The sequence below is a fragment of the Abramis brama genome (genome assembly GCF_963993115.1).
Source record: "Abramis brama genome assembly, chromosome: 21".
NCBI classification, from domain to species: domain Eukaryota; kingdom Metazoa; phylum Chordata; class Actinopteri; order Cypriniformes; family Leuciscidae; genus Abramis; species Abramis brama.
Window position 1 is genome coordinate 32997076 of NC_139983.1, and position 20921 is coordinate 33017996.

The 20921-nt window shown below is 36.6% G+C and overlaps 2 protein-coding genes across 3 annotated transcripts in view; both read left to right on the forward strand.

Moving 5' to 3' along the window:
• spata7 (spermatogenesis associated 7) overlaps window positions 1-4986 on the forward strand; it is a 9712-nt gene extending 4726 nt beyond the window's left edge. Inside the window, exons 7-11 of the mRNA XM_084096439.1 lie at window positions 347-447; window positions 686-736; window positions 959-1036; window positions 1128-1185; window positions 2749-4986. Of these exons, the coding sequence (XP_083952565.1) occupies window positions 347-447; window positions 686-736; window positions 959-1036; window positions 1128-1185; window positions 2749-3129 (669 nt within the window). The 3' untranslated portion in view covers window positions 3130-4986. The remainder of the gene's footprint in view (window positions 1-346; window positions 448-685; window positions 737-958; window positions 1037-1127; window positions 1186-2748) is intronic.
• A 462-nt stretch (window positions 4987-5448) lies between these two features.
• Window positions 5449-20921, forward strand: part of ptpn21 (protein tyrosine phosphatase non-receptor type 21) — a 39305-nt gene continuing 23832 nt past the window's right edge. Inside the window, exons 1-9 of one of the 2 annotated variants that reach the window (XM_084096433.1) lie at window positions 5449-5636; window positions 6712-7009; window positions 8036-8205; window positions 8286-8383; window positions 12793-12860; window positions 12960-13030; window positions 15519-15606; window positions 18430-18518; window positions 20786-20873. In XM_084096433.1, the coding sequence (XP_083952559.1) occupies window positions 6830-7009; window positions 8036-8205; window positions 8286-8383; window positions 12793-12860; window positions 12960-13030; window positions 15519-15606; window positions 18430-18518; window positions 20786-20873 (852 nt within the window). In that variant the 5' untranslated portion in view covers window positions 5449-5636; window positions 6712-6829. The remainder of the gene's footprint in view (window positions 5637-6711; window positions 7010-8035; window positions 8206-8285; window positions 8384-12792; window positions 12861-12959; window positions 13031-15518; window positions 15607-18429; window positions 18519-20785; window positions 20874-20921) is intronic. The other variant, XM_084096434.1, reaches the window with a different exon arrangement.

Genomic DNA, 20921 nt, shown 5'->3' on the forward strand with positions numbered 1-20921 from the left:
CATCCATCCATCTCACACACCTTTTCATCCATCCATCCATCCATCCATCCATCTCACACACCTTTTCATCCATCCATCCATCATCCATCCATCCATCTCACACACCTTTTCATCCATCCATCCATCCATCCATCCATCCATCCGTCTCTTTTATTTAAGTTGACATGGATAGTGATTGAAAAGCATCATCACAAATGTTCCCCCTTCAGTTTGTGTTTAAAAGCATCCCAGAATGCACTTGATTAAGTTTTTTGATGAATGTCCGGAGTGAGCTTAAATCTAAACAAAGAAAAGCTCAAATATAAACACATTGGCGTCTTCTTAGCTTATTTTTGTCCTTTTGCAGACATTTGCTCTTGATCACGAGTGGTCGGATGAAGAATCATTTAGACATCTTGGCAAGACGAACAGGTTTAAGGACAGTGATTTTCTTCTCTCATCTTCCAGGTAAAAGATTCTGTATATAACACAAATGCCACATGTTTTTATAATATATATATATATATATATATATATATATATATATATAAAATATATATATTCGGCACACTTTTGCTACCAAAAAATGTAATGAGCTCACCAAAACAGTATGAGACAGATGAAGTTAGTTATATATTTGCTGGCTTTTCGTTTGCATTTTTACACTATAATACATTAGAGAAAAGTCTATTTTCTTTTGTTTCAGGGTTTCACCAGAAGGCATGAGATCCCCCATAATGAGGAAAGTTTCAGCAGAGTGAGTGTCATGTATTAGACCTCTGAAATGCATGAAATATTTCACTAATGTGGCATTTAAACAGCTAATATCCCACTTAATATTGTTATGCTCTTTGACAAAGTCTTGATTTAGTTTTTTTGATACAATGCAAGAATACAATTATAACAATCAATTGTATTGTCAGTTTATTCATGTTCCTGTGTCACTCTGTGGACTTTCTGAACTTGTTCTTTTCGGCAGGGAGGAAGAATTGATGTACCTGGAGTTCATTGCAGACGTGACGAATGAGATCCTAACTCAGGGCCTTTACTCTGACAGGTGTGTGAGATCGTTTTAATGCGTGGAGGCAAATTGCAAGGCATTTTTTGTGTCACTTTTTGGTTCTGATCAGTCTAGCGCTCCTTTATAGGGTACTGAAGAGACTGTTTGAACGGCACATTGATATGAACAGACATCGATTAAATGAGGTGAGTACTTTGAATTTTACATTTATTTTACCTTTAGCCTGATGCTTTTATATAAAGTGATTTAAAATTAGGAAAAGCACAAACAATTTCCTCATTATTGGTTTTAATGATATTTTAAATATATTTATTAATATTTTTATAGTATGTAATGCAATGCAATGTAATGTAGTAATGCAAGCATGCATTAAATTGATCAAAAGTGACAGTAAAGAACTTTATAATGTAGCAAAAGATTTGACAGAGTTCAAAGAGCAGCTCAACTGTTTTCAACACTGATAATAATCATAAATGTTTCTTGAGCATCAAATCCTCATATTAGAATGACTTCTGAAGGATCATGTGACACTGAAGACTGGAGTAATGATGCTGAAAATTCAGCTTTCATCACAGGAATAAATTACATTTGAACATATATTCACAGCTATTTTAAATTGAAATAATATTTCACAATATTACTGTTTTTTCTGATCAAATAAATACAGCCATGGTGAGCAGAAGAAAACTGAACAGCAGTGTGTATATTTATTTATTTCTTTATATTTTATTTTTTTGCAAGCAACATAAAAATCATAAACATTTCATTAAAAGACACTCAATACCAAGCAGTTTTTTAACCAATCACCTGAGTTGTAGGTGTCACATGACCAGCCACAGAATTGTGTGACAGTCAATCACTGTTTGCGGATATCGAAGAAATGCATGAGAAGTGCGCACATATATTCAAACGCACACACCTATAGACTGAACTCGTAATACAAATGTGCACGCCATCAGCGTTCTCACAGGTTCGCGTTTTTGAAGTTTGCGCAGAAAGAACTTAAGAGTTTTCTGTTAGAACGGTGTCGTGTTAGCGGCCCCTAAGTTAATAACTAATGACCGTTGCGACGGAAGTGAATCAAACTTTAGCTGGACAATAACTTTATTCTAGAGCTGCCAAAACACTTTACTTTAAATTCCTTTTATCAATGTAAAGCTGCTTTGGAACAATCTACATTGTTAAAAGCGCTATATAAATGAAGATGACTTGACTTGACTTGACTTTTATTCTAACTTTAAAGGTGAAAAGGTTTGATTTTTAGTGGCATCTAGTGGTGAGAGTGCGAATTGCAACCAACAAAAGTTACGGTGGCTGACAGAAGATTTAAGCAATGAGGTTTCTTTACAAAGATAAATTAAGAAATTAGGTTTACTTTATTATCCAGCAAAACGATATGTTAAATTTGCGAATATTATTGTTACGTGTTCATCATTGTGTCAGTGTTTTTGTTCGCTAGCTTCCTTGCACGAAGAACAACATAGTGACGAAATGCGTTTGTCCGTAGAAACATGTCGATGTAAGGGGACCCGCGGTGTGTGTAGATAGAAATGCTCATTCTAAGGTAACATGACGGTTAATTAAGTAAGGTCTTTATACACCACTGAAAACATAGTTATGTATTTGATATTGCATTTCTGTCAACAGATCCTCCTAAATATTACACACTGCACCTTTAAAGCGGCTTTGATTAGAACTCCTTCCTTCCTCACACTCACAGCCGTCCATCTCTCTAATATTCCCAACAGAACAAAATGCGGCACCTTCTAGACAATCTTGAGAAGGACCTGCAGAGTCCTCCCGCCGCCTCCATCCCGTCTCTGGGCGCAGAAGAGGAACGCCTGCCTTCAGATGATGTTGATTATCTTCTTCATAACGTGTTTAACGAGGGCCGAGGACAGACCGAGGACATCAGTCCTGCCACACCTGTAAACCACAGCCTGGACGAGGAGTTCCTGAGTGATGATGAACATCCCACCTGTGCTGGTGGAAACCCCAGGAACGAAGAGTTGGAACAGGTCGATGAACTTGGGAAAATCATGGCGGAGTCGTTAAGTGTGTCAGAGACTCAACAGGAAGTGTTCGAACCAGAGCAAACGAGAGGCGCCATCAGTGATGACGAGTTCTAGTTCACTTTGTTCAGTCGTAACATTTGCAAAAGCACATTTCTTTTTTCTTTGAGACACTGTAACTCTTTCTGTAGAATATCAGGTTTAACTCTTTTTAATGTTATGAAAGGAAAAGGCTGTGTGTTTTCCAGGGATCGATTGTTATACTCTAAGCCATTACAGTATTTTCAGCATGTTATGTGCGGCATTCGGTGCTTTCCTGAATTTTTCTGCTCATAATGTGGTTTATTGTTTATGTAGTCGTTCAAAACTCATGCTGTGACTTTTACTGGAGTGTTTTAGTTTGTGAAGCGGCATTATTCATATTCAGTGATATACTTGATACAGCAGATTTTTTCAGAACTTTGAAAGATGTCCATCTTTAGAGCTTTTTTATTTGTTACACACACACACACACAAACCAACACACATTCACTCTCTCACACACACACACCAAAACAGACTCACTCACTCTCTCTCTCTCTCTCTCTCTCTCACACACACACACACACACCAAAACACTCACTCACTCTCTCTCTCTCTCACACACACACACACACATCAAAACACTCACTCACTCTCTCTCTCTCTCTCTCTCTCTCTCACAGACACACCAACACACACTCTCTCTCACACACACACAAACCAACACACACTCTCTCTCTTTCACACACACACACCAACACACACTCACTCTCTCACTCTCTCTCACACACACACTCTCTCTCTCTCACACACACTCTCTCTCGCTCTCTCTCTCTCACACACACACACCAACACACTCTCTCTCTCTCTCTCTCTCTCTCTCTCTCTCTCTCTCTCTCTCTCACACACACACACTCACACTCTCTCTCGCTTTCTCTCTCTCTCACACACACACAAACCAACACTCTCTCTCTCTCTCACACACAAACAAACCAAGACACACTCTCTCTCTCTCTCTCTCTCTCTCTCTCTCTCTCTCTCTCACAGACACACCAACACACACTCTCTCTCACACACACACACACACACAAACCAACACACACTCTCTCTCTCTCACACACACACCAACACACACTCACTCTCTCTCTCTCTCTCTCTCTCACAGACACACCAACACACACTCTCTCTCACACACACACACAAACCAACACACACTCTCTCTCTCTCACACACACACACCAACACACACTCACTCTCTCACTCTCTCTCACACACACACTCTCTCTCTCTCACACACACTCTCTCTCGCTCTCTCTCTCTCACACACACACACACCAACACACTCTCTCTCTCTCTCTCTCTCACACACACACACTCACACTCTCTCTCGCTTTCTCTCTCTCTCACACACACACAAACCAACACTCTCTCTCTCTCTCACACACAAACAAACCAAGACACACACTCTCTCTCTCTCTCTCTCTCTCTCTCTCTCTCTCTCACTCACTCACTCACTCTCACACACACACACTCACTTTCTCTCTCTCTCACACACACACACACACACACAAACAACCATCAATAACTAGAGGTCAGTCTACATTTGTTTGAGTTTACAATGCACATAAACATTTTTTTTTGCAGTATTCATATAGAATGCTTTAGTAAACATAATAAAGCTGAAGCTGTCTTTAAAGTGACCACGAGTGGCTTAAACAGTTGTGCGTAGTTTAAATACTTGTTACACTGAAATACACAATATAATTTACATTGTTAGTTTTTTTTTTTAGCACCTGTTGATTTAATTGTTTCCTGAGTGTTTTGCTTTTTTAACTACTGAGAAATGAAAAACCGTTACCATATGTATTTTTATATTTCAGATGACTTTTACAGACTACTGTATTTTTGTTGCATGGAATAGCTTATAGATGATTAAATGCTTTTGCAATCACATTTGGTTCATGTTTATTGTCCATGAGAATGAAATCACATAAGTGTTCTCTAACTTCAGTTAAATGCTCTCTAAAAGGTTTAACAGATAACACTGCTTTATTACAGACCCGCAAAAGATGATAAAGTCCTGTTGTTTATCACTGCGAAACCTCCTTTCAGAAAGCACACATTGCAATTATTCACATGGCTTCACAGCAGCTGCTCTCATTCCGCGCATTCCACGCACCTGACGTAACGCGCGCGCTGTATCGAGGCGCAGCACTATTGTTCAATTTATTAATCTTATCTCAATTTTCAATCAAATCTGACCGTATCTTGCTTCTCCCAACAAAAATCTAAAATTAATTTAAACCTGTTCCCCATCAAAAACAGTCCTCGTGGATGTGTTTAAACTGGGGAAAAAGCGTCCAGACTTCATGGGTGTGAGAGAAAATAGAGCCGCGGATGATTATGATCCCGGTCACCTTTCCTCTGGTATTCCTAGCGGATGTGACGCAGCAGCAGGAGTGTGACCCGAGGAACCTCAAACATGCGTCAATCCCGAAAAAATAAACCACCAAATATCGGATTATTATTTTAAACCGTAATTCATACCCCACAAACTATCCATGCTATAAATTAAGGATATAATAAATCAGATAACCCAGCAGGTAAGCGGCAAAGAGCCGTTCAAACTCTTCTTTTTCAGTTTTACTCAGAAGTGTTAGCAGTGTTAGCCAGCGCGCGCTCTTAAAGTCTTAATTTACGATTAAACTCAAGACGTCTCAATAAATCACATGTATTTAGACGTTTAAATGTGTGTTTGGAGACTTTGTCGTCTGATTTAATGAAGTGCAGAAGTCCAGTTTGGATGCGTGCGGTTTTGCGGTCACTTGTTGCTCCAAAAGTTAGTCAGACATTTTTCGTGTTTGTTTATGTTTCGTAAATGCTAAAAAACTCATCTATTTTAAATAATGGCCGATGATTAAGATTATTGATGTACTTTTATAAAGTAAAGTGCTTATTTTTTTACAGATATGTTAGGTTTAAATGGCCTGGAAAAGCCTAAATCACGCTCTGTTAATGTTTTGTTTATGTTGTTATTTTCAGTGTCATTAATAGATGAACTACAGTATAGTGGAGGATTGTTATTTTTTATATATAGCTCACTTTATTAATAACACAATTCGAAATATTATGATTGGATATTCCCATATGTTTTTTGACTGATCGGTTCATAACTATATGAATTCTGTTATTGATCTCAATTATGAGTCAGGTTTTGAGTTGCGGACTGATTTCTGTATGACAGCTTGTGCACGTGCCTCATGTTATCTGTGTAAATTTGATTCATGTCATGCTTCTAAAATCAGTCTTAATAAATGCACTATGCCTATAGCGGTGTACTTCAAGAAACAGATTTTAAATCACACAAAAATGTCCCTAACATCAAACATATATGTATTATCAAGCCATTTTGTAAATGCATAAACAACCACAGAAGTGTTGTTTACGTAACAAACACTAATATTAGTATTAGTCCTATTATTAAGTGACAGATGAATGTGGGTTCAAGCAATAAAATGTTTTCTCCTCTGTAAAATTAGACAACCCTCTTTCTTTTTGCCTCATGATTAGTTGCATTTGATTATTTTTGCATTGCCTTTTATCTGTGAGCAGATAAACACTGCTATCACTCTAAGCGGTCATTGCTAATCTGTTTTGCTGTGGTTTGTCTTTATCCAGGGACTCATGTGTTTGTCTTGTGGAGTCCTGTATAATCCAGCACCTCTCCATGGATTAAGCGCGGAGAAAAGCTGAATCAGATCATTCTGCTCGAGGAAGGTTGCGGCACCGGTTCAACATGCCCCTTCCGTTCGGATTAAAACTCAAGAGGACCAGAAGATACACGGTGTCCAGCAAAAGCTGCCTGGTTACCCGCATACAGCTGCTCAACGGCGAGTATGTGGAGTTCACGCTTTCGGTGGAGAGCACGGGCCAGGAATGTCTCGAGGCAGTTGCGCAGAGACTCGAGTTACGCGAGGTAGGCTGGCCGTCCTCTGGCTACGAAGACATCAACTTGGTTTAATCTGGTCGAAATCACCTTAACACACCATGGGCGTGTGTTTATTTTAGCTCGCTGGTGCCGTCTGGAGTCTAGGCTATTCTAGGACTGCAACCAAAATGCTGTCAAACACCCTAAATGCATGTGTGCCAAGAATTCAGCCTGGACTAAGTGCACTTCGTTTGTATGCAGTCATTTGCTTTTGAGAAGTCTGAGTGTTTCCCCCACATCGTATCAGTATCGCCCAGTGTGTTTAGTAGCATAAAGTTCACTAGTGCAGTGATTTAATAAGTGGCTGCTATTTGTGTGCTTGCAGGAAATTAGATTTTAGAGGATTGAGATTAAAGCAGAATTATCATGTCCAGTTCAGCATCAAGATTGTATAAATGCTATAAGTTAAAAGTGTATATTTTAAGGTTCTGCCGTTTCATTTCAGATTTTGGTAACACTTTACAATAAGATTTGCACTTGTTAACATTATTTAACTGCTTTAGTTAACATGAACTAACAATGAAAAATACTTCTAAAGCATTCATTAATCTTTGTTAATGTTAATTTCAGCATTTACTAATACGTTAAAATTAGAGATGCACTGATATAAACATTTTGGCTGATACCGATAATTCTTTATATTTGAAAGCTGATAACCAATATATTGGCGATAAATCCAAATCCAAATTTGTGTATAATTTTTGAGAGCCTGATTATAAAAAACAGCATTAAAAACCATGTCCTAAACACACAATTATAATGTTCTCATGATAATTTAATGCAGTCTATATGTCAGAATTGTCATATTTTCCTTTTTTGAAGTGATTCCAATCATATTTCAAGCAGTTCATGTTTGCATCTGAAGTGTCTCAGCTTGTAGCTTTGCCAAATAGTCGTCTTCCTCACAGCTTAGAGAGTATTTCCAGTTTTTGAAGTCGAGCACGTGAATGTCCCGCCAGCCTGTTGTTTCTCATGAGTAAAAGAGCAATCAGTGAAATTCTGTTCATTCCCCAGATAACGTACTTCAGCCTCTGGTACTACAACAAACAAAACCAGCAGAGATGGATTGATTTGGAGAAGCCGCTGAAGAAACAGCTTGACAAGTACGGGCTGGAGCCGACCGTTTACTTTGGGGTGGTTTTCTACGTGTCGACTGTCACCCAGTTACAACAAGAGATAACCAGGTAAAGGACACGAACATGTCTGACAGTGATCACATCAGTGCTGTTACCGCGCTTTTACTCACTTCTGGTTTCTGACGCAGATATCAGTATTATCTCCAGCTGAAGAAAGACGTCCTGGAGGGGAAGATCCCGTGCTCCATTGAGCAAGCCATCCATTTGGCCAGCTTGGCTGTGCAAGGTTTTTTTTTTCCTGATATTATGTTTGGCATTTCAGGGATTTAGTGAGATATCAGAGTTTATGCAGGTCTAATGCCCACCGTTTCCAGATGATTTAGTGATCGTCAGAGGTGGACAAAGTACACAACTTCCTTACTTGAGTGAAAGTACAGATACTACTGATCAAATATTACTCCCTTACAAGTAAAAGTTGTAAAGACCTATTTTTACTTAAGTAAAAGTGCAGAAGTACTCGTTTTTAAAAGTACTTACAGGGTTCCCGCGGGGTCTTAAAAAGTCTTAAAGTCTTAAATTCTGAACTTTAAATTTAAGGCCTTAAAACGTCTTAAAAACAGGCAATTTTTCATCCGCGGTCTTAAATTTCATTTAGTCAGGTCTTAAAAAAGATTTTACCCTTGTTCATTTCCAGAAACGCTGGCCGCAGAAAGTTATTACAAAGTAGCAAAAAAGTATCTAAGTCGCTCGCCAAGAGGCCGTTCACATATCGCGTCTTTTTCGCGTTCAAGTTCATTCAAATGTAGGCGCGCAGTAAGCGCACTTATAATTGAAGCGACGCGCTCGTTTTTTTCCAGGCACAGCGACATGAAAAAAGACATGAAGGATGCGGGTGCACCCAAACACTACGGGTGTTTTTCTCTTCTCCGTAAATAAATCTTGTAGCAGAGCTACAGCAAGCGTTTTTCGGCGGTGGAAATCCATTAGCCACTAAAACTTTTTTATCATTGTGGAGACGCAGGGCATGGTTACATAGCAACGACAGACGCCACGGGAAAATCGGACCAAATTTTACTATTAATAATAAAAGATAAGCTAAAGTGTATTGTAAATGTCAGTAAATCATTTTTTATAAAAAGAATGAGTCAAAAAAGATAAAGTCTGAAATATGTGAGGTTTATCTTTTTATAAAAACCTTTTTTGTCACCTTTATTTGAACTTGTACATGTTAGTATATAACATGTTGCAAGACACTTTTAAAATCTGGCTATCATTTTTAATCGTATTATTTTAATGTTTATGTTAGTGCGTATTGATGCTAATTTTATTTGTTATTTGCTGTTTTTTGACAAAACTTTTTGAATTGATTTCATTGTGTAGTATTAGTACTTTTTGAACAGGATTCTGTGATAACAGTGATCATTTTTGGCACTATAATAATTAAATGAAATGTTCATGCCATTTCATCTCTAGTTATGATCAACTATGATCAACTAAAATCAACTAATTATGTGTTTTTTACAGTAGGCCTATAATATGCAAAGTACAATTTTCTATAAAAAAATTATATCTGATTCTGTTCTTTTCTCTGACACGCGTTGTTGGGTCTGGAAGGTTACTCATGTGATTGCTTTATCTGTAAATTAAGTTAATGCTTTTTCAATTACTGAATTCATTGAAATAAAATGAATTCTTTGATTTTAATTTTTTTTGGCAATGCGTCGTGTAGGTCTTAAATTTCAATCTTTATGGTCTTAAAATGTCTTAAAAAGGTCTTAAATTTGACTAACTGAAACCTGCAGGAACCCTGTACTTAATATCAAAAGTAAAAAGTAAGTGTCAATGCATTGTTTTATTATTGTTGCATTGTTGTGTGTAATACTTACAGTACCTTATGCCTCTGAATCTATGCCTACCTAACCCTCATACCAATATCACATTTATTTCTAGAACACAGTTCCAGTAGTGGGATTGAATAAGTGCACTCAGTTTCTGACTTTTTGGCTTTTAGTATGAATATATTAAGCTAGTGTGCTCCAAAACAATGAACCAAACCAAAACCGGACTTTCATTTTAAACCAGATGCAACCCCTGCAACCAAAATCATCCCCTGACTGACGTTACTGCTTTCTACTCAAGGACCTTGACAGAAATGTAGTGGAGTAAAAAGTATGATATTTGTCTTTCAAATGTAGTGAAGTTAAAGTAAAAAGTTTCCAGAAAAAAAATAATACTCAAAAGTACAGATACTCAAAAAGTGTACTTAAGTACAGTACTCAAGTAAATGTTCTTTGTTACTGTCCACCTCTGGTGATCGTTAATCTTTTGTGTGTGGGGCATTTGTAATATTAATATCCTTTTCGGTTGCTTCCATTCAATTGGGCTTTAAAGGAGTAGCTCACTCAAAGATGAAGCTCCTGTCATCAGTGAAAACACACAGTGATTGTGGTGGAGTTTGGAATGATTAAGATTTATTCATGTTTTTGAGAGAAGTCTCTTCTCCCCACTAATGCTGCATTTATTTGATCAAAAATACCGTAAAAGTAGTATTACATTTTAAAATAACAGTTTTGTTTGAATATATAGTAAACTGTAATTTATTCCTGTGATCAAAGCTGAATTTTCAGCATCATTACTCCAGTCTTCAGTGTCACATGATCCTTCAGAAATCACTCTAATATGAGGATTTGATGCTCAATTATTATTGGTGCTCAATTATTATTTTTTAAGACTTTTCCTTTCAGGATTCTTTGAATGAATAGAAGTTCAATGGATAGCATGTAAATGTCTTTACTTTCACTTTTGATCAATTTTAATATGTCCTTAATGAACTAAATTGATTATTTTTCTTCTATTAAAAAAAATAATGGTAGTATATTACAATTTCCACAAAAATATGAAGTAGTGCGACTGTTTTCAACATTGATTATAATCATAAATGTTTCTTGAGCATCAAATCCTTATATTAGAATGATTTCTGAAGGATCATGTGACACTGAAGACTGGAGTAATGATGCTGAAAATTCAGATTTGATCACAGGAATAAATTACATTTTAACATATATTCATATAGAAAACAGCTATTTTAAATTGTAAAAATATTTCACTGTTTTTAACTGTATTTTTGATCAGTTAAATTCAGGCCTGGTAATGCAGAAGAGACTTCTTTTCTTTCAAAAAAATCTTTATTATTCAAAACTTCATGTTTGGGTTTGAGTCATATTTAGGTATTCGGTCCACTAAAAATCCTGTCTTTTTTTTATATAATGTGAAAGATGTTTTGAGACTCAATCATAACTTGATGTTGCAAGAGAACATTTGCTTTAACATTCCTAAGATAACGCTTGGCCAGTGTCTGGTTCACGGCTCTAGATACTCCATCATGAAGGCACGGTTTTATATTTCTACGGGCTGTAAGTCTAGAAAATCAGAGCCCCATTTATCAAGCCGCCCAGCTTTAGCGTTTACCCAACACAAGAATCTCGTTCGCTGATATAACTGACATCACTCACTGTCACAACCAGATAAACAAATCATATCCCGACTGTATTTGCGCTGTCAAACGGCCTTTGTCTTCACTTGGTTTGTGTCATTTGGATGAGGCCAGGAGTTATTTTTGTGCACCAGCATTGCTGTGTAAGGAGGCTTCACGCGACGGTGATGCTTCGGATTGTCGGCATAGCTGTGAACATTTCTAGCGGGCTGATTAGACATGCTGTTAATGTTGAACTACTACTGTTGCAAAGGCTAAATCGATTCCTTTCATAACAAAACGTCTCAAGCTTTTCTAAATTTAGATGTGCTATTGCCCTGAATGTTGAAGATGATTTTGCAATATTGTGGGCTCACAGTCTTCATTAATAAGATCAAATAAAACTAGATTAAAAAGTTTGTCGAGACAAACTTTAAGTTGGCTTGAGAAAGTTTGGACCAGAAAGTTTGAAGTTTAAAGTAGTTTGAAGTTTAATTTAGTTTAAAGTAGTTTGAAGTTTAAATTAGTTTAAAAAGTTTAAAGTAGTTTAAAGTTAAAAAGTTGCTAGGGTGTTTCTAGTGGGTTGCTAAGGTGTTCTGGGTGGTTGCTAGGGTATTCTGGGTGGTTGCTAGGGTGTTGCTAGGCGGTTGCTATGGTGAACAAATTGCAAAATAAACTACTGATTTAATTTGTGTTTTTGATAAGTCGAACATGTTTTAGAAATCCTTAATAATAAGTATTAAACTCGTGCATCTTCAGATAATGGCTGTGTTATTATAGTATCATTGAGATACTATTATAGTTTTTATTAATATATTTTGAATTAGTTTTTGTTTTTATCTTTTCCCGTTTTCGTTTTAATTTAGTTGTGTTTTTTTAATATGTCTATATAGTTTTTAATCTTTATTTTGTATTTAACTTTGAATAATTTCAGCACAGCAAGGAAAACTAAATGAAAATGAGAAATGTTGCTTTGGCAAAATAAATGTAACTTTAATAAAGGAATATTTTTATTTTATTTCAGTTAACGTTTATTTTATTTCAAAGTAACGAAAATGCCTTTTAGTTTTAGTTAACTATAATAACCCTGGATAAAGTACATTTAGTTAACTGAAATATTAATATTAATTTGAGATATTAAAGAATCAGTGTCATGTTTACATTATAGTTGGGGGCTTTTTTTTAAATCTAACACTAAATATAAGTGTGTCCATTGCTTCTAGCTGACCTGGGAGACTTCAATCGATATGACTCTCAGGACTTCCTTCAGAAAATTGTGCTGTTTCCAATGGTGAGTAATCATTGAACATTTCAGTCTCTTTTCCCGCTTTAAAAACTGCATGATATTTCATAAGCTTGTTCATTCTCTCTGTTTCTCCTCTTTTCTCAGCCATTGATACAGGACGAGAGGGTTGTGGAGGAGGCCACTCAAAAAGTCGGCATGCTCTATCAAAACTACCGGTGAGAGGCTGTAGTCATCTGCGAAATGTGCTTGTTTTCCCATTTGGAAAAGACTGAGATAGTTCGCCACTGTTTAAAGCCCGGGACACACCAAACCGACGCCAAAGAACTAACACTGATGAAAGCCGACTGTGTTGTCACCTCGCGTCGGGGGAAAAAGCTGCACAGCGAGAGAACTACAGGCGACTGTCAGCTAGCATGCGCGTTCGTGTAAATGAGACAGCTGTCTATTTCTGCAGATATATTCGTCATTCAAAATGGGAAACCGACACACACCATAAACAAAGCAGTGCATGCTTACCATTTTCAATATCAATCCTGCTAAACACTTTCTTTATTCCACTCCGCTCATGTTAATATTGAAATATTCGCCAAGAAGCACTCAGGTAAGATGACGTAACGTTAGAACAGCGTCTATCTGTACCGTTTTGACTTCTTTGCTCGCTGTTTTGCTATTATTCTCGTGCACTGACTCATTCACTAAAGCTCTATTCGGACGGGACTAGTGTAACATGGAGAGGTCGGGTAAAGTAATTATTACCAGAGCTTCTCTGTGATTTTAGTCCCGTCTGAATGTGCATCTCAGTGATCATGTTGGACAATAGCCACGTTTCCATTACCCTTCAAATTGCGCAAATTGAAATTGCGAATTGAAAATACGCCCAATGGAAACACGTCAATTTCGCAAAAACTCCCATTTATCGCAAAAAAAGTTTTTCCGCTCGCATGAGGAGGTTTTTCAGGCAATTAGAAAAATAAATTTTGCACACCTGCACTGAAACAGTTTTTGTGCATTGACAGGTCAGCTGACGTAGATGACGCGGTGTGTTTGGACAGAATACGAGACAGAGCTCTTTATTAAATTCATAAAAGACAAAAGAATTACAGGAATAATGGATTCTAAACCTCAAATAAATGCCACAATCAAGACCTCGACGCAGATCTGAGTGAGAAACACCCAGAAACTCCTCATATGAGCCGCTCACAGTATAAGAGTCTTTCCTGGCCATTAATGATTGGATAACACACATACGTTTCCTTCCATTAATAATAATAATAATAATGGCCAGTGCAGTGGCTGAGATACATAAACCTACTAACAACCTACTGTTGCCATGATTTTTGGAGTGATTATCGCGAGATGAAGAAATTAAGTTTTAGTCACATAACATCGGCTAATGGAAACGCTGTCATTTTGCAATAGTTTTTTATCGATATTTAGGAAAAAAAAGTTTTGCGCAAATCTGTAATGGAAACGCACCTAATGTCAGTAAAGATTACGGCGACTTCTACCTTCAGTAAAAAGGTCCGGAAAAATGACCTCAGGTGATACTAATCCCGTGCGAATAGACCCGCTGTAAATATGTACGTAAATATTTCGTGTTTGAAAGTAGTTTTCCGCGTTTTTTCCAAGTATGGAGACGCTTGAAAAAGCATCGGTTGCGTTCTAGATGCTGGGACGAGTCTGTGGCAAAACTCGAGAAACTCCGACGGTGCGAAACACACTGAGAAAACTGAGTCGGCCGACCGTCGGCTTGGTGTGTCCCGGGCTTAAGGGAGGTTCAGTTAGGAGTCCTCGTGATTATCAGATGGTACTTGTTAAAGAATTTCAAAGGCAGCTGTCAAACGCCTGACATGACTTACGACCAGTGCTTTGGACTCAGCACCATAAATGCTCTTGGCTTTCCTGCAAAAGTTTTGTTTCGAAAAGATCCTTCAGAGCAGATTTGCATGTGTTCGACACGTTTGGGCTGGGACGTGTTTTGAAATATTTGCAAATATTGTCCTTCAAGAGCATTACAAAATATGTTTTTTAATCAGCTTTAATTGAATAAAATTACATTTTAATTAATCTCACATCATCATTTGAGGAAATTTCTTATCCAAATTTAAAGTCATCATTGTGTTAAATGAGAAAGGATCACATAGACATTACAAAAAAGTAGCTTTAGAAAAAAAATATTTTATTTGATTCAACATAGAATTTATTTCACAAACTTTTAGGCTTTTAGGCCATGATTTTTTTTTTTTCCCAGAAGCTGCAACTGAATTGGTATTTAGATATGTTTACAGACTGTTTATTGCAGATTAGTGGTGGCATGAATTAATTTACCCTGCAATTACAACTGCATAAATAATGCCATGAGATTAAATGCGTATTAAAGGGATAATTCACTTTACTTGCCATTGAGTCATTGGTTCATTCAGAAATGAAAAACTGCTGTGAACTGTTATTAACTTATTTATTGAACTGTTCACATTTCACATAGATACACGTCAGTATCACATTTTTGTACTTGTGATATTTGGGACAAAAATGGCATGTTATGCAGCTGAAATATCTTTTACATAACTCTATGTAAGCATTGCAGTCCTCTGACATGGTTTGTTGTGTAATGCACCATAAGAATGAGGAAGAGCCTGATAATAGCGATCAGATGACCGCAACATTGTTGAATGTGATCTTTGTGTGTGTGTTGTTTCCCAGAGGTCTTTCTGCACCAGAGGCGGAGTTACTCTACATGCAGGAGGTGGAGAAGATGGAGGGGTACGGTGAGGAGAGTGTCCAAGCGAAGGTAAATCGGCAAAGGAGAGCCCATATTTGTTTTGTGCCAAACCGTGCACAGGAATATAAATCTGACTGTTTAGTTAGAAAATATTCAGTTTACCTCATAAAACATTCCCTTGACACATTTTGCAATATGCAGTACTAATGCTGTCAAAACAAGAAATATAACAAGGGCTGATGAATAACAGTTGTGCACAAAATGAATGCATACACTTAAAGGGTTAGTTCACCCAAAAATGATGTCATGTCTCATGTCATTCCAAACCGTAACACCATGTTTTAACCAGACGCGATGCAGTAAGATTCCAGCGACAATGTCCACACTAGACGCGACTGCGGAATGCGTCCAAATCAATCAAAACTCACAGCCAATCAGAGCAGCGTGTGGGCGGAGTCTCACGGCACCAGAGAGTAATCTTGACGGCACTCGCAAGAAAATGGATAAGTTGCTACATAATCAAATTCACAAATATTAAACATTATTAAAAATACATAGGCTACTGAGTTACTAAAACAATCTTTGTCAAAGAATTCACTTGTTTGTTCACGGTTTGAACGTTCTTGTTTCCATTTGTTTAATTTCAAGATCTGAGGTGAATTATCCATTGTTGCTTTTACAGCTTCAAAGCTGGAGCACTAAATGACATTCAAAGTCACATTGCATGCTTTTAACATTAAATAAAGCACATAAACAGCACTAGGGCTGGTCCGAATACCATTTTTTGAGCTTCGAAGCTTCGGTAGTAATGAACATCGAATATTCGAAGCTTCGGAGAGAGGGGGCTGAACATATTCTTCTCTCTAATAAAGGCAGGAATCTCTATGTGTCTGTATGTCCGTTTGCATAATTATTATTTCGAGAACCGTTCATCCAATCGACTTCACACGGGAGTGCAGTGTCGCATTTGGTGCAATTTATGGACACGTGAGACGACACATTCAGAATTTAAACTTTTAGTAAACTACAGAACAGCGCGAGCGGGAAGCGGCGCGCCTCACGCGGGCAGGGCTTATATTCTCCGAAAACGGACACTGCACTAGTGATATAAAACCATAGACTGTAAAAAATATAAAACGCACACACACAGGTCTGTTAAATTAAGCAATACTTTTAAGGTAGTCTAATATTTTTCTGACTAACAAATTGCTGACACAGTAAAGGGTAGATTTAAAAAAATAAAATAAAATTTAAATAAAGAAAAACGAAATTTAAATAAAGAAAAAATGAAATTTAAATAAAGAAAAAACGAAATTTAAATAATAAAAAACGAAATTTAAATAAAGAAAAACGAAATTTAAATAAAGAAAAAACAAAATTTAAATAAAGAAAAACGAAATTTAAATAAAGAAAAACGAAATTAAGTTAAATTAAAAATTAGATTAATTTAGATTGATAATAACGGGTAAAAAGGCTAATACATTTTGTTTCTATTATTCTATTTTCCACAATGTCAAAGCAACGCAGCTTAACCCAAAACACAAGCACTTCGGTCCATACAAACTCCGCTGTTCTGCTCTAGTCAGAGAACACTCCCGTCGGTTCTATTTCTAGCATGCACGTTTTCCGCGTGGTTCGAGCCGCGCCTGAGACGCGTGTCTCATGCAGGCAGTGTGCAAACTCCAACCTGTTAACATGGGAGCCGAAATAAAAACGGACACACCACGCAGCCAGTGAGTCGCCGGCCTTATTCAAGCGCGAATGAGAACCGTTTTGTGGGGGATCCAGGTGTGCAAAAAAAACAAAAAAACAAAAATACGAATATTCGAATGTCAAATTTTCAAATCGAATACCAACCCACCGAACGATTATTCGAATATTAGAATATTCGGGTCCAGCCCTAAACAGCACCTGAGATTATCATCATCACACTTTGTGTTTGTTGTTCCAGCGCGACGTCGCAGAAAAATAGAAACCGTTTCTAAAATACAATCGTGGCGTGTCGCCATCGCGGCTGGATAAGACAAACACTCTGATTAACATGGAAAAGAGGCCTTTTATTGCGTGTCGCGGGACTTTCATTCATCTTCGAAACACAAATCAAGATACTTTTCAATTGAATCTGAGATATTTCTGTCCCTCCATTGAAAGTCTGTTCACCCAAAACTCTGACGCTTCAAAACTTTAATAAAGAGATTGTCAAATCAAGGAACCTTTATTTATAACAGAGCTTTAAACAATTCCCATTTTCAAAACAGCTTTGAAATATAAAGTAAATCCATATGAATGGAGCGGTTTAATACAGGTTTTCTGAGTAGACACGATCGCGTTATATGAAGAACAGATGTAACACGAGAATGAACCTCATTGGTTCTCTTCAGAAGACTTGGATTAAACTACTTGATTCATATGGATTTATTGTACCGATCTCTTTATGAACGTTTTGGGTGGATAGAATTTCAGAGGATGGACATAAATCTCTCAGATTTTATTAAAAAATATCTTATTTTGTGTGTCTTATGGGTTTGGAACAACATGAGGATGAGTAAATCATGACATAGACTATCCCTTTAAGAAATTAATTATGTTTTAATACAGAAACAGTTTAATTTAACAGTAAATGATGAAGGAAACTTCTGAACAAATTCATTAATTGATATTGATTTAAAACTACCCCTAAGTGTTCCACTTTGATATAAATCTGCTTGTCAAGAAAGATATGGTAGATTTTTCTAAGACACCAGGCTTAAGTTTTTCTTCACACAAAATTGATGAATTGCATCAACTACAAAAAAAGAATGGTTAATAATCATTTTAAGCTATTGACAGCCATTTAAATGAATAAATATTGAATGCTACTGTATTTTAAGCTGCTTCCGTGTGTCTGAACAGGACACTCAGAGCACAGATGTGATTATCGGCTCTTGCCAGGACGGGATTTTTGTCAAGCACAAGAATGGGAAAGCACCTCTCATGTTTCGGTATGTGTGCATGCATTTATTTTTAGTACACAATATTATGTAGGTAAATATTGCTGTTAATTACAATGTTTTATATTGCTGCATATAAATAAATATATATGAGTAAATATTCTTACTTGTGGTAATGTAGTGAAACAATGTGTGCAAAACATTCCTTGATTACTGTTACTAGTAGTGTTGTTTTTGGTGTCCTGTTTTAATTTTAGTTTTAGTCTAGTCTTTGTGTCAAGCTGTCATTTTAGTTTTTATTAGTTTTAGTCACGTTCATACTCTTTTTAGTCTAGTCAAGTTTCAGTCGACTAAAAGTCTGAGCATTTTAGTCTTATTTTAGTCAGTTATCCATGACTGTTTTCGTCGACGAAAACTGATGACATTTAGTCTAGTTTTAGTTAATGAAAATTGTGTTTTAGTCTCTTATTAGTAATGCAATTCTATTTAACCCAGCCAATATAGTATTTCAAACAAGGTTATCTTATTATATTTAGGACTGTGATGGTGGCATTTAAAAACAAAAAAAAAATGTAAATGTTTATTTGAGCAATTCCGTCAAAGAAACAACACACATTTTTATGCATGTAAAGCATTTAAAATAAATATAAGCAGAGAGTAGGCTCGGTTTCTTTTCGTTTTGAATTTTTGTTTCAAAAGTAGACAATTCAAGCTTTCTACATGGAATAACTAATGGAATATTGTTAAATTCGCTGATAATCAGGGGCCGGTTTCACAAAGATAGACTTTGACTATGGCTTAGATATAGTAGATAGTCAGACTTCAGATAGACATCTAAATCAGACCGTTGCACAAAGCACTTAAGACTCTGACTATCTTAAGTAGGACTACACTGCAATGCATTCTGGGTAAAATAAGACACTTCAAAACAAAAAACATGGCGGATCGAGTAAGCGCATTCAACCGCTCAGTGCAGTTTACCCCAGCGGGAAATATGTGTTTGTTGGAGGAGTATAACAGTTACAGGGACATTTTACTTGGGAAATTTAGCGGAGAATGTAGTAAGAAGAAGAAATGTTTAAATTATGAGCCATTTTCCCTTTTCTTTTGGCTGTTTGTAATGTAACTGATTGTTACTGCTGGTTGCCAAGGTAACATACAGTCTAGACCTAAGTTAGCCTGGGTTAGGTGTCTAATTTTTTTGGTCTAATTTAAGTCAGTCTTTATTTTTGTGAAACAGTCTAACTTGCATTAGACTAGACTATGAGCAAATTTTAGACTTGTCTAACACTATAGACCGGTCTAAAATAGCTTTGTGAAACCGGTCCCTGGTGACCAGATTGCAAACCAGAATTCAAAGCCAACAAAGCTTTTATGGGCTCGCGCACAACTCTCTCATTCGTCGTGTCGTTATAACATTTCGTCTCGTTTCGTTTTGGTCAACGAAAATGAAGAGACATTTTAGCATAGTTTTTATTTTGTAAACCACATTTAGTCTCGTTTTTATTCGTCAACAATATTGCAGTATACATTTAATTATAGTCATTGTCACACGACCAGCATTTACGCTGCGTCTCGTCTCGTTTTCGTCCGGTGATTAAAGGTTCGTTGACGACGATATTTAGTCATAATTTTCGTTGACGAAAGCAACACTAGTTCTAGGGCTGTCAAAAGATTAATCGCGATTAATCGCATCCAAAATAAAAGATTGTGTTTAAATAATATATGTGAGTGTACTGTGTATAATTATTTTGTATATATAAATACACACACATGCATGTATATATTTAAGAAATATTTGCATACATATACTGTATATATTTATATATAATTTATATTATATATAAATATAATTTTTTTATATATAAATAACACATTTTTCTTAAATATATACATGCATGTGTGTGTATTTCTAGATACAAATTTAATTATACACAGTACACTCACATATATTATTTAAACACAAACTTTTATTTTGGATGCGATTAATCGCGATTAATCTTTTGACAGCCCTACTAGTAGTTACTAGATCTATTTCTGTATTTTACCTTTTCTTTTCTTTTCTTTTTCTTCTTTGTTTGTCCTCATGAACAACGGCTGGTTGAAATTTTTGGTTTCTCTTATTGAGGAACAAATCACCCTTTATCAGAGCAAAAAATAAATAAATTAAATATAGAGATTTATATCAGATGTTGCCCAAAGGCCGTAACTTGTGCACTAATGCCCTAGTCCTCAAAAGGCTGTTTATCGTATCGTGTTTTTAGGTTGTGCAGTATTGCTGTCATGTGTCTGACTCGAGCTCTTCATTGTTTCTGCAGGTGGAATGACATTAATAATATGACTCATAATAAGTCCTTCTTTGCCCTGGAGCTCGCCAACAAAGAAGACACAATCCAGTTCCAGACCGTAAGTCTGCGTCTGCACCGTCTCAGAGAGTTCAGATGCTTTTCTTTG